The 12,435-nt window shown below is 35.8% G+C and overlaps 1 protein-coding gene across 1 annotated transcript in view; it reads left to right on the top strand.

Annotated features, from left to right (window-relative positions):
- Positions 1 to 12,435, top strand: part of TRPM3 (transient receptor potential cation channel subfamily M member 3) — an 856,716-nt gene that overhangs the window by 615,933 nt on the left and 228,348 nt on the right. Inside the window, 2 exon segments of the mRNA XM_032635138.1 lie at positions 1,811 to 2,024; positions 5,139 to 5,263. Of these exon segments, the coding sequence (XP_032491029.1) occupies positions 1,811 to 2,024; positions 5,139 to 5,263 (339 nt within the window).

A 12,435-nucleotide genomic window follows, 5' to 3' on the forward strand; every position in this document is an offset into this window, starting at 1 on the left:
TTATCTCTTTTATTTCTATCTAGAATTCTGATTACGTCTTCTAAAATTCTCAAATTTTCTTCTATGTTTTCAATTCCTCTATTTTTCTAGGCTGCATCTGGCTTATTTCTCTGGATCTATAGTTAACATGTCTGATCTGTAGTTTCATTTATCCCCTGTATTTTTCATTTAAATTGTTATATTTTAACTTCTAGAAGTTCTTTTTTACTCTTTTTCAAATGTATGTGATCATTTTTTATAATCACTTGTTCTTTATTCATATGTTCAATTTTCTCATTTATGTTTTTTAACATATTAAATGTAACTATTTCATATTCTCTCTCTGAACATTTCAGTATCTTTGAGGATCTTCTTCTGCTATCCGTTGTCTTTTGGTTCTCATTCATGTTGCTTTACTTCCTTTTGTAATTTTATTTTTTTACAATGAAATGCTTATTTTCCCATGGGAATTATTTGAGACCTGGATTGATGATGTATTCCTCCACAGAGAATTTGCATTTACTTCTGAGAGTTATCTGGAGCCATTACCCCACCAGCACCATCTTATATTAAATACTCTGATGTTTCTCAAACCACACTGAGAGTGTGAATGTGGACCAGAACCTGTATGAGGACCCACTTTTGTTTATAAATAACCAGAGGAGAATTTTTTTTTCCCATCTGCTGAGAATCAAGGTTGAGGCAGGCAAGTTTCCTTGCTCTATTCTTCTGACCATCAGCCTTATTTATTTTTCTTCCTTACACTTGAGAGTGGAGCGCTTTGAAGTATCCCAGCTTTATGTGGGGTCTCTCCTTAGGCACCCCCATACTGCATTAAGCTACCAAAGCAGATGCTCATGGTCCTCCAGGATTCAGGAGAAAGCCTCAAGGCCAAAGCTTGCTTTGGTATTTCCTTAGCTCCTGAGATTCCAGCTTCTACTTTGTTTAGGTATCTGAATATTCTCTCTTTTCATGCCAGCTCAGCAATACATTTCAAAAGGCTTTCAGGTGCATTTGCCCAATATTCTAGTTGTTTCCAGCTAGAAATGGAATATTTATATAATTAAAGACCTAAATGAGTATGTGTGTGTATATATATATATATATATATATATATAGTTATATAGATGTTTATCATTATATGTATTTATAGCATTTTATTTATATATACTTATCATAACTTTATTTCCAGTTGCATCTGGTAATACCTTGGTATCTGCTATGCACTTCAATTTTTTTCAACTATTCTACAAAAATAATTGGAATGACTTCTGTCACTTTTCTTTGAAAGATAAAGAAAACATTTGGTATGCAGTTATTTTTAGATTTAAATAAATATAATCAGCTGTTACCATATTTTAAAATTCTTGTTACATTATGTAGAACTGTAGAATTTTTCAAAACCTCTCAAAATAATAGGGTCACAGAAACAGTCATATCTAGGTCCAGTTGGTATAGAGGGATTATTTATATTGAAAATGTTAGCAACATTTGAACTGTTGCACAGATTTTAAGGTTGGTAAAATATAAATACGATTTCCTTTGAGCAAAGAACCCATCCCAGGGAAAGTTGCGTTTACACTGCATTTTAGAAAGTTAAATAATTTAAAAATTTGTAGTCATTCAGAATTTCAAGTAAACCTTTTAAAATGGTGAATCCCTTTGTCTAGAAGGCTCTTTTGGTAAAGCAATTGATTTGCCCCTTTTAAAAAATCTAGTTTTTATAACACGTTTTCTTCAAGTAACTATACATATCATTGCAATCAGTAAAGATAAGCAGCCACAGTCAGCCCTGCCCTGTCTCCCTAATCAATGGTCGTCCTTCTTCTAGTACGTACGAGTATCTTTCGATACAAAACCTGATCTCCTCCTACACCTGATGACCAAGGAATGGCAGTTGGAGCTTCCCAAGCTTCTCATCTCAGTTCATGGGGGCCTACAGAACTTTGAACTCCAGCCAAAACTCAAGCAAGTCTTTGGGAAAGGTCTCATCAAAGCAGCCATGACAACTGGAGCATGGATATTCACTGGAGGTGTTAACACAGGTAATTGGAAGTGGGACAGAGAAGGACAACATAAGGCCACGAGAATGTTGTGACTAAGGTCATTTTCTCCTGAGGTTAAATATATTTACATTCCCCCACCTCAGCCCCTACACCTGTGTGTCCACACCTGCTGGTTATTGCTCCTTTCACTGAGTCTCTCTCCTTCCTCTACCTAAATGATAACTGTACTGTCATTTCTCAACCAAGAAGAATTATTTACACTTAAGAAACAGATTGGGATATTTAATACTCGACTACAGAATTTATAAACACCACTAGTGGAATTTCACAGGATATTTTCAATACCTCAATTTGCCAAATAGGCATCCAGTAATTTTTTAAGGAATAACTTTTGCTGTAAATTGGAGACTCTGTTCTTTAAGTGATTTTAAGTTTGATGCAAATAGCTTTAGAGTTTGCAGAATGCCCTTTCCATCTGGGGTGACAGCAAAGTCTGGAGTAACACGTGTTTACTATTTAAAGTATTTCATTGAATCAACTCTGCACCAACAGAAGACACACCCCACTCTGAACTCCGAGCAGTTTTTTCTACCTGCCAAATGAGTTTCTATATTGTGATCCAGGCAGGCTGTCAAATCAATTCTTACAAACCCACTTAGAGTTAAGTGCTTATCTGCAGAGCATTAGGAATGTGCAGCAGATAATGGAATGGATGCCGTAAATGTTTTGATGTATTTCCCCAGCCTGAGTCAGAAGAGCCAATTGGAAGAGACAGGTAATGCTGCAGTAAATTAATTCAGACTTGTTTCAAGACTCAAAGTCTGCGCATGTGGACACATTTGAAGTTAGTGGGACATGCTGAACATAACCCTGGACCAACTAGTTTTAAATAAAATGTATCTCAATGTTGTTTATTCATTTGTTTGTAGTTTAGATGATGTCTGAGTGAGACCTGCACTCAGAATTCTCCTCCATACCTAGAAGTTGTGAACATTCAGCTCACAACAATATAGGTTCATTTACACAGCGAAATCTGCATATTGGCCGTGCCCATCGTTGTCATGTGAAACCCTGACTCAGTCTGTATAGTGACATGATCTTAGAATGACCTGCTCAGCCGGCTCTTTACTGTTTACTTTGTGATGATCAAATATCTACAGAGCAGTTTTCTTTCGTGGCTGTTCAGGCTTTAAGCTCCAACTTTAACTCACAGTTTAACAGGCATCATTCGCCTATAATTATTCAGTCTTTTGCTTTCCTGGCATAACCTGCATCTCCTGTGGAGATCAACTCAAAGGTTTCTAAAAGAAATGCTTACCAATCTTCTGTTTGGGGGAACTTGGAACATTGTTTATTGTTTTTCTTCTTTTGTGAAATGCATCCAATATCAAAGGAAGAATTAACAGCGTAAATGTTGTAAACCAAAGAGTTCACCTCTGCCTCTCTCCAGGCATAGCGTTCAATCCAACACTCAAAGTGTGTTCGATTGAACACTCAGCTTGGGTAAAAGGTGAAGGTGGAATTGTGGCAGATGGAGGGAGGGGCTACCATGAAGTTAACCTTCTTGTCCAGGACTGGACCCCAAATGAGTTTTGCATATAAATAGGAAAAAACTTAACACTAATATTCACACCTTTACTCTTGTATTTGGTTTTCTTTATCAGTACTTTCTCTTAGAAGATCCATAGATGAGATAGTAAGTGAAATTGATATGCTTCCCAATGCTCCCAGCACAGCTCCGCATGGATTAGTGGCTATTTACACTACTCTGTTGTTTGATTTTTTTTAAAGGAGGCTCTTTCTGTTTGATCTTATGAATATTTCAGAATTGAGTTGTTCACACATGTCTGTTGTCTCCTGTGATTAAATTGCCTGGTGTGTTTTGTGTGCTTAGTTAGTTCAGTGGTGCCCAGTTCCTGAGCCCTCGCTCTGTGCTGGCACCTGAAGAGAGTAAGACGCTGATCTCCAACCTTCCCCTAAATGAGTTTACTCTGAGCAGAGACATCCTCACATGTGATTATGAACCAAAGAAGAATATGTTCAGTGACATACTGAACTATTCAAAATATACAAACTGCAACCCTGTTCAAATGGAGAAGAAATCAAATTCAACTCAGCTTTCATATAGGAGATGGAACTAGGTGTGAGTTTTTCCTTGAAGAATGGGTGGAATTTTCCTTAAAGTATAAATGGAAGCATCTTTTCTTAGAGAATGTATTTTATATCTTCTATAAAAATGATCACTTGAGAGAGAAGTTAAAAGATTAGAAGTTATATCTTATTTAAATGGTTTATTAAAAGATAAAAGGTAGTTCCCTACCATCTTGTAAACTGAATTTTCTCACTCTTAACTATGGTGAGGAAAGGCGTGGTGATGGGAAGGCCATCATGACAGAAGAGGAAAATAATTAGAATGATGTCTAAAAAGGTGTATTTATGTATTTTTAACATAAATTTTCCACAGAATATGTCAACATTTTCTTTACAAGCAGGGTCTCCACATTATGTGTCCATAAATAAGAAGTTGAAATCAAGATTAACAAAATCTGAGCTAAGTAATTACAATATTTGCTGACTCTAACTCATACACAAACTGTGGTATAGATTTAATATAATATTATTTATGATGCTTTTTATAGGATATTGTCACGGTATTAGTACTTAGTCATAGTAACATGTCATTATACTTATAATACAAGAAAAGATTCTCTAAGTTTAAAGTATCGTATTTATTCTTTTTTTATAAATGAAGTTTTATTATTATTTTGGCCACGTGGCTTGCAGGATCTTAGTTCCCTGACCAGGGATCGAACCCATGGCCCTTGCAGTGGAAGTGCAGAGCCCTAACCACTGGACCACCAGGGAAGTCCTGTATTTATTCTTTTTATAGATATTGTATACATCTTTTTTTCCATATGAGATAGAATAAGGAATGTATTACTAGAGTTCATATACAAGTCCAGCAAATGTATCTGGCATTAGAGCTGCAAGTTTATGTTCTCTCCTGAACACGTGTAGTTCGTGTAGAAATGTGTCAAAACTTTATATTCAGTGCATTTAATCTTAGGAAAAACAGCTACCACAATTTCCTTTAGATCAATGGAAAGTAATTGCTTTAAAAGGCAAGAGTAATACTTCTCTTTTTCCTCTTAGGTGTTATTCGTCATGTTGGAGATGCCTTGAAGGATCATGCATCTAAGTCTCGAGGGAAGATATGTACCATAGGTATCGCCCCTTGGGGAATTGTGGAAAACCAGGAGGACCTGATTGGAAGAGATGTAAGTCCTGGGAGCTCCCTGTATGTGACTTCTCATAGAGGTGATATCAAAAGAGTAAAATAAAATTAGAATTCAAACTTTGCATACTGGATTACTCTGGCAGTCCCCACCTCCCAAAATGAAACTGATGTTAGGAATAGTTATGGGAGACTATTTATTTTCCAGAATCTATCTATGTGAAGTCCGTGTCAGTTCTTAGGATTAGGAAAGGTCCTAAGTAAGACTTATCAACTACCCTCTTGGTTTGAATCAAGCAATGGTCTTTTATCACCCATCAAATTTTGTAAGTGCTCTTGGCACAGTTATGTGAAGATTAATTAACAGCATGAATTCATTGACTGATACATAAAATGAGGACTTTCCTCATCCCAGGTCTCCAACTTCTTTATTTGAGTGCCCTTCACCTAGGACAGGAGGCTACAGAGGGAGATTCTTTCCATTCAAACTTGTGGCTTCCCTGGTTGGCCTTTCTTTTGCTAAATGCTTGGGTGAGGAGTGGCACAGTTGGGATCTTTATTTCCTGCTCTGGAGCTACTCAGAAGCCCTTGACCAAACTCAGCAGGTTGTTAACCTCTCTTTCCTGTTCTGATGTCAGGAGCCACACACTGACCAATCAATCAACAGTTTTGCCAGAGAGAATTTGGTCCTATTTTTTCTGAGTCACTGTCTTATTTCCAGGGTCTCTTTTTCGTTTGTTTAAAACCACAAACAGGTCATTCCCCACCTACCTTCTAGGGTTTTTCTCTCCTACTAACAACCAGACTTTTTCCCCTATGTAATACTTTCCAAAATTCCACTGGTATGAGTTAGACTGTGTACACAGATTGCCATGCATTATTTATTTCTTTTGTCCCCAGTAATTTTAGCAATTAATTATTTATCAATGCTTCTCTATATCAGATCAATACAATCCTCCATTCCCAATCAAGGCCTGCCATAGAGTAATAAATGTGCTTCGCAGTTCTCTCTAAGTAACATGAAGTCTGTCTGAGTCAAAAAAAAAAAAAAAAAAAAAAATTTTTTTTTTTTAATCAAACTGGTCCTAAACTGCTTCTTCTATTGTGTTGCAGTATAATGAAACCATCTTATTTCAGTGCAACACAGTAAGTGCAATTTTTAAAAATGCAATGCAAAATACTTTGAATTTAAAAATCAAAGATCATGAAATGGAAGCAGTAAATAAACACTCTTTGAATCCTTCAGAACTTTATTTAAGTGATAAATAACTTTATTTTAAGTGATAAGAAATGTCCATATCTATGCTACCAAATTACATGTAGAAACACGAATTTATCCAGAATATGTAGAATAAGGAATGAGATAGTTTTATCAGTGTAATATTCTCTTAACTAAAATGTACTTGCTGTTTTGTATCATACAAAAATTGAATATCTCAAGCAGCAATTCCCAAAGTGTTATGTTGGCAGAACCGACTGGAAAAGTAATACTAATTTTTTCAAAGTATCTGGGACTAGTCTTTGATGGAATGTATTTGGGTTAATATTTGCCTTAGATTCCAAGTTGGCTTTTAAGTATATATCAGTTGCGAACTAGAACAAATACAGTTCTTAAAGAATTAGAATATGCTAAAATGCCCCCTAATACCAAGAGCATCTAATAGTTCATTTTATTAACAAATGAATTAACTATTTAAAATGTCGTGATGATTCAGAAGTCATTTTTAAATGTTCATAGTTTCAGCATCTCTCTTGTAAACCTGAGTTGTTATTATTCAATTTTGTGGGGGGAAAACCGTTCTGGAACTTTCTCATGCAGATGAACTATGAATAAATGAAGGCTGATTATTTCTTTATTCAAGATAGAGTAACCATATAATTACCTCAGTTGCCTAATCATTTGCAGAGAATGCTGGCCTACTGCCTTTCTGTGTCATTTTGTTTGTCTTGTATTTCTGTATGATTGTGGAAAGACAATACTTATATTGTATTTACTTGCCTTGCTGGGTTGGGTGAATCACCCCTAATTCATTTTCCTCCAATTCTAGCTTTTTTTCTCTGCTTTCACCTCCTCATGTGCTCCTCTTTTTCATTCTTCTTTTCTTTCTCCCTGTATTTCTTACCTGTTCTATGCCAATAGGAACTTACATATGCCTTTGCCAACGGGACTTACTTACATTGTCTGATTTCAAAACTAGTCTTGATCCAAGTTCAGGGAGCAGAAAAAGCCACTTATAAGTTCAATAAAATGTGCACATTCATTGTCCCTGCTCACAGGGGTCTAATAAAGGCAAGCCATGGCTCACAAAGATCCAAGTGAACTTGTGGAGAGACCGAGAAGAGGAAGTAAAATTGGCAGGTTGTAGAGAGCACAGGAAAAACAATTGTATTTTCATTTTTTAGTAAATCTTTGACCAAGATCTATTGAATTTCAACCACTCTGGCATGCTTTTCCCCCAAAATTGGGAAACCACAATACACATAGGACTTCTCAGACTCTTATATAATAAGAGTTTGTTTTTCAAGTTGTAAATTATTTGGAGCAAAAGTGCTGTTTTTTGTGAGTTTTTTTTAATTTAATTTTTTTTTTTAATCTGTGTACTGACCTATTTAGGTGATTCACTTTCCAATCGTGATTTTCTCTTTCCTATAGATTCTTTCCTCTTTTCTATTTATTTATTTATTTAGCTGCACCACGTGGCTTGTGGGATCTCAGTTCTCTGTCCAGGGATTGAACCCAGGCCCTCGGCAGTGAAAGCAAAGAGTCCTAACCACTGGACTGCCAGGGAATTCCCAAAAGTGCTGTTTTTGATATACAGGATTTATGACATAGTTTGAGGGACATTTAAATATGTGTTTATTATTCTAATGTATAATTTAAATGATAATTTAAAAGGAATATGATGTTAGGCTGTCATAAAAAGAAATATTTGAATGAAATATGTAGTCACTGGTAAAAATCTCCCTAAAATTCATTAAAACAGAAGTGTTGTCTGGTAAGCTTCTTAAGTAGTTACAATAATTTCCATAGCTAGCTTGGTTTAATACCTTCTATCCTTTTTCTTCCATTTTATATAAACAAACACACATGTAATAAACATCAAAAAGGAAACCTTACAGGATCAGACATCAGGTAGCAGAGAAAAACAACCAACATATTATTAAAAATCCTGACCACTTCAGAATTCTATCAAAATGCAATCATTTGAAAAAATAGGATTGTTGCATTTTTGGTCAAGTCTGTGTCTATGTTCCAGAATAAGATTGAAGTGGCACAAAGTAAATGTCAAGGGAAATCCAGGAAATTTACTTGAAATAAATAAAAAAATAAGGATAAAAGAAAGGCTCTATATCTTATGCCAGATATTTTATTACAGTAGATTTATATCCAAACCAATAGAAAATATAGATCATTTTATTTCTGTGGGGCTGGCTCTCAGATGAGCACTTTTAGAAGCTGAAAATTCAAGTACTACTAGAGTTATTTTATTGATAGAAGTAGTAGACATCACAGTTGCTATTCATCTTAGAATTTGAATATACCTTTGGAATGACACCATAAAGGCAAATACTAGCCCTAAAAATAAAGAAGAAAGATTAATTTGTCCTAGGGTGTGCTTCTAGATATTCTGAAAAATGTACTTCCCTTCAAATCTGATCTCTTAACTAGACTTTAAAGATATAAGGCATGTATCTTTGGATTCTGAGTTCAACTTAGAGCCACACACATAGTAGGTACTCAATAAATATTGAGGAGATGGATTGACCATGATGAAATTCAGGCTTCAGGGAAAATAAACATTATGGAAAAAATATAATGATAAATTATATCTGGTTCACAACTTACCACAACTTAACCTCTACTCGTATTACAGAGCTTGATCATACTATAGTAACTATAGTCGAGGGATTTTTTAACCAAGTATCTGAATATAAAACTATTTTCTTACGTAGCAGCTCAAGTTGGGAGGTGGATGGTGAAGCCTCTACACATTGGGGATGGAGACAAAGAAATGTGGAATGAGAAGAGGCTCTTCTGTAACCCCTTTGAAAGATGCATGATCCTCCCAACTCAGTGATAGAACTAGCCTTGATTCTTTAAATTTAAATACCTTCAACTCTGTTTAACCAAATCTTTCAATTAATAGTTAAAAACAACAGACTTTGGTGAAGAATAATGCTATGAGTACTGAGATAGTAACAATCTTTTGCCCTGCCATTAGACCTGAAAACGAATATTGTTCAGCTCTTAAGGTTAACTCTACCTCTGTGATGTCTCCATATTATTCCTACTGCTGTTCTCTTCTATGGCAACCCATAATCCTGTACTTCCATCAAACTAAGCTCAAGGCTCCCTTCCACCAAGACAGCTTCCCTGACTTCACCCACAATATCGTATGCCTGATGGTAGTTCTCCCACAACTGTCTTTTTCCCCAACTTAATTAAAAACTCCTCAAAAATAGGGATTAAATTGTTTTCTTTGTTTGATGGTAACCACTAACATAATACTTTGCATGAACATAAGGCCTTGACATGTCACTTAAACTCTATAAGATTTGATTTCTTCATCTCTAAGTTGAAAAACATTTGCTCTATTTTATACAACTTCGATGAGCATAATCATAATAGGAATTGTAATTTATTGAGCTCGTATTTGAGGAAGCTCTCTGTGATTGTATATATTAGCCTGCTGAGATATGTTTTATTCCATAAAAAAAAACACAAAAAACTAAGCCAAGATCCACTGTCTCCAAAGCCCGTACTCTTAACTAGTATTGGGTTGGCCAAAAAGTTCATTCGGGGTTTCCCATAAGATTTTATGGGAAACCCCGAATGAACTTTTTGGCCAACCCAATAGTATGCCAAGTGATATATAAGAAAATATTTAATGATATTATGTTTTTATTGTTAGTTGAGATACTGGCAGATATCTTATGCCTGTAAATTAAACTCAAAAGTAGACTCAATGAGAGTGACCTGAGCCCTTTTCTTTGTCCCTAAATACTCTCAATCTGGAATGATGATTATGAAAGTGTCACCAGTGTTAAGTCAAGAAAGAAATTCCAATGAACTGTGATTTTTATATGACTCATTTCAGACTTAGATTCTTGCTTTAGAAAACAATCTGACCAGAATTGTTTCAAGTAATTGAACAGTTTCTGAAGCCTTTATGATTTGTCTTTTCCCAAATTTAGATTAACAAAACACATGGCAAATGAAAAATCTAGGCATGATCACAAGAAAAAGCACTTTTCATTTTAGCCTGGGGATGAAAACACAAGGTAGATTTCCAAAGCATCATCTTATGTGGTTATTAAATTACCTTGACGTTCAATATCTTCTGTCTTCCCTAAGGTATAGATATATTCTCAGAATTTTATAACCTTTAAGAGTTGTTACATTTAATTGGCAAATGTTCTTTTGATGTCATTTTTATATTTTAAGCCAAGAAAAATCAAGTTTAATAATGCAATTGATAATTCTAGTGTCATTTTCAACTCAGTACATTTTTCATTTACTTCAGATGCAAGCCAAATGTGACTTCATACTGTAAGCTCAGAAAACCTCCCAGGAGTGTTATTACATGGAGTTTATTAGACTTCTATGACTAGGTTAGATACGATATATTCAGAGGATGTGAGAGGAGAAGTTGAGACAGGGAGACCCACCCAAGTCTTTACAGTCATGAAGGAGCCAATGCTAGCTAAACCTGGACCACACTCAGGTTCAGGGCTACATTCAGTTGCATGGGTAATACAGTTTCAGTAAACACAGTGTTGAGTTTGGATTTGGACATGTTGATTTCAAAGTTCCTTTGAAATATCTATGTGAAAATGTCCAGCAGCATAGTGAGAAAGATCTGGTTACCCGCTTAGATTCAGAAGATGTCTGCATATAGATGATAATTAAAGCCACTGCAGTGGATGGATCACTACATACAGCAGAGTATGTAGAGTGATGAAAAGGAGGGCCTGATGGTATCCCGGATCCTGGTGATAGCCAATATTTAACGGTTGAGCAGAGGAAAAGCAGCCTGCGAAGGAGACCAGAGGAAGGGCTAAGAGGGAGGAGCAAAACCAGGGAGTGTTTTAGAAGCCAAGGGAAGACTGTGTTTTAGAAGGACTGAGTGAAGGGCAATGCCAAGTACAACTGAGAGTCTAAGGGAGAGAAGGACTTAGAAGTGTTCATCGAGTTGATCAAGACAGACATCATTGGTATCACTGGTCAAAGCTGTTTCAGAAGCATGATGGAGGATCAAGCCATATTTCAATGGGTTGAGGAGGAAAAAAAAGAAGTAGAGATGGCAAGTAGAAACTACCTTTTAGAGGTTTGTCTGGGATGCAGAGAAGGGACATGAGTAGCCAAAGGGAGCCATAATTTGAGGGATTTTTTTCTTCAAGATTGGAGAGACCTGAGTTTGTTTATAAGTTTATGGTAGAAATGGAGTTAGGGTTGGAGAGGAGATAATTAATGAAATAAGTCCTAGAGTGGCCCTGAGGTGATGGGGTCCAGAGCTAAAGGGGAGATTAACCACCTGTACCCTTGTAACCGAAGGAGACGACGAAAGAATATGTAGGCAGAGTTGATGGCAGGATTTTGAAGTTTAGCTGGAGGTTTATCATTTATCACTGAAATAATAATAACAATGATAATATCAACACAATTGTAGAGTTTAATAAGTATCGGCATCCATCTAAGCACTTTACACAGATAGTCATTTAATCCTCATAATGGCACTCAGAAGTTGCTATTTTTAGTATCACTATCATCCTTCCCATTTTTTTTTTTTTTCATCCTTCCCATTTTACTGATGGTGAAACTAAACACAATGAGATTAAGTAACTTGCCCAATGTTATATAACTAATAAATTATGTAGCTGGGATGTAAACCTAGGCCATCCAGTTCCCCAGATCATTCTTACCTATTATGCAATATTACTTCTCCATATAAGAGCAACTGTCATTTTTTTAAGTTCATATGTGGATCATTTCATGAGTTTTATATCTCATTGAATCCTAAAAATGACTCAGTGAGGTAGTTATAATCATTATTAATCTCCATTTACAAATGGAGACACTGAGACCAGAAGGTAAATAACCTGCCTTGGGTCATCCAGCTGGCAAATGTGTAAACACAGGAGTCAGATCATCTGCCAAATGAGGAGAGATGGTGTTTGGGGTCAGACGTATGAGGAACGTGGAGGATGGTAGTC

The sequence above is a fragment of the Phocoena sinus genome, chromosome 6 (assembly GCF_008692025.1).
Source record: "Phocoena sinus isolate mPhoSin1 chromosome 6, mPhoSin1.pri, whole genome shotgun sequence".
In the NCBI taxonomy this organism is placed as follows: domain Eukaryota; kingdom Metazoa; phylum Chordata; class Mammalia; order Artiodactyla; family Phocoenidae; genus Phocoena; species Phocoena sinus.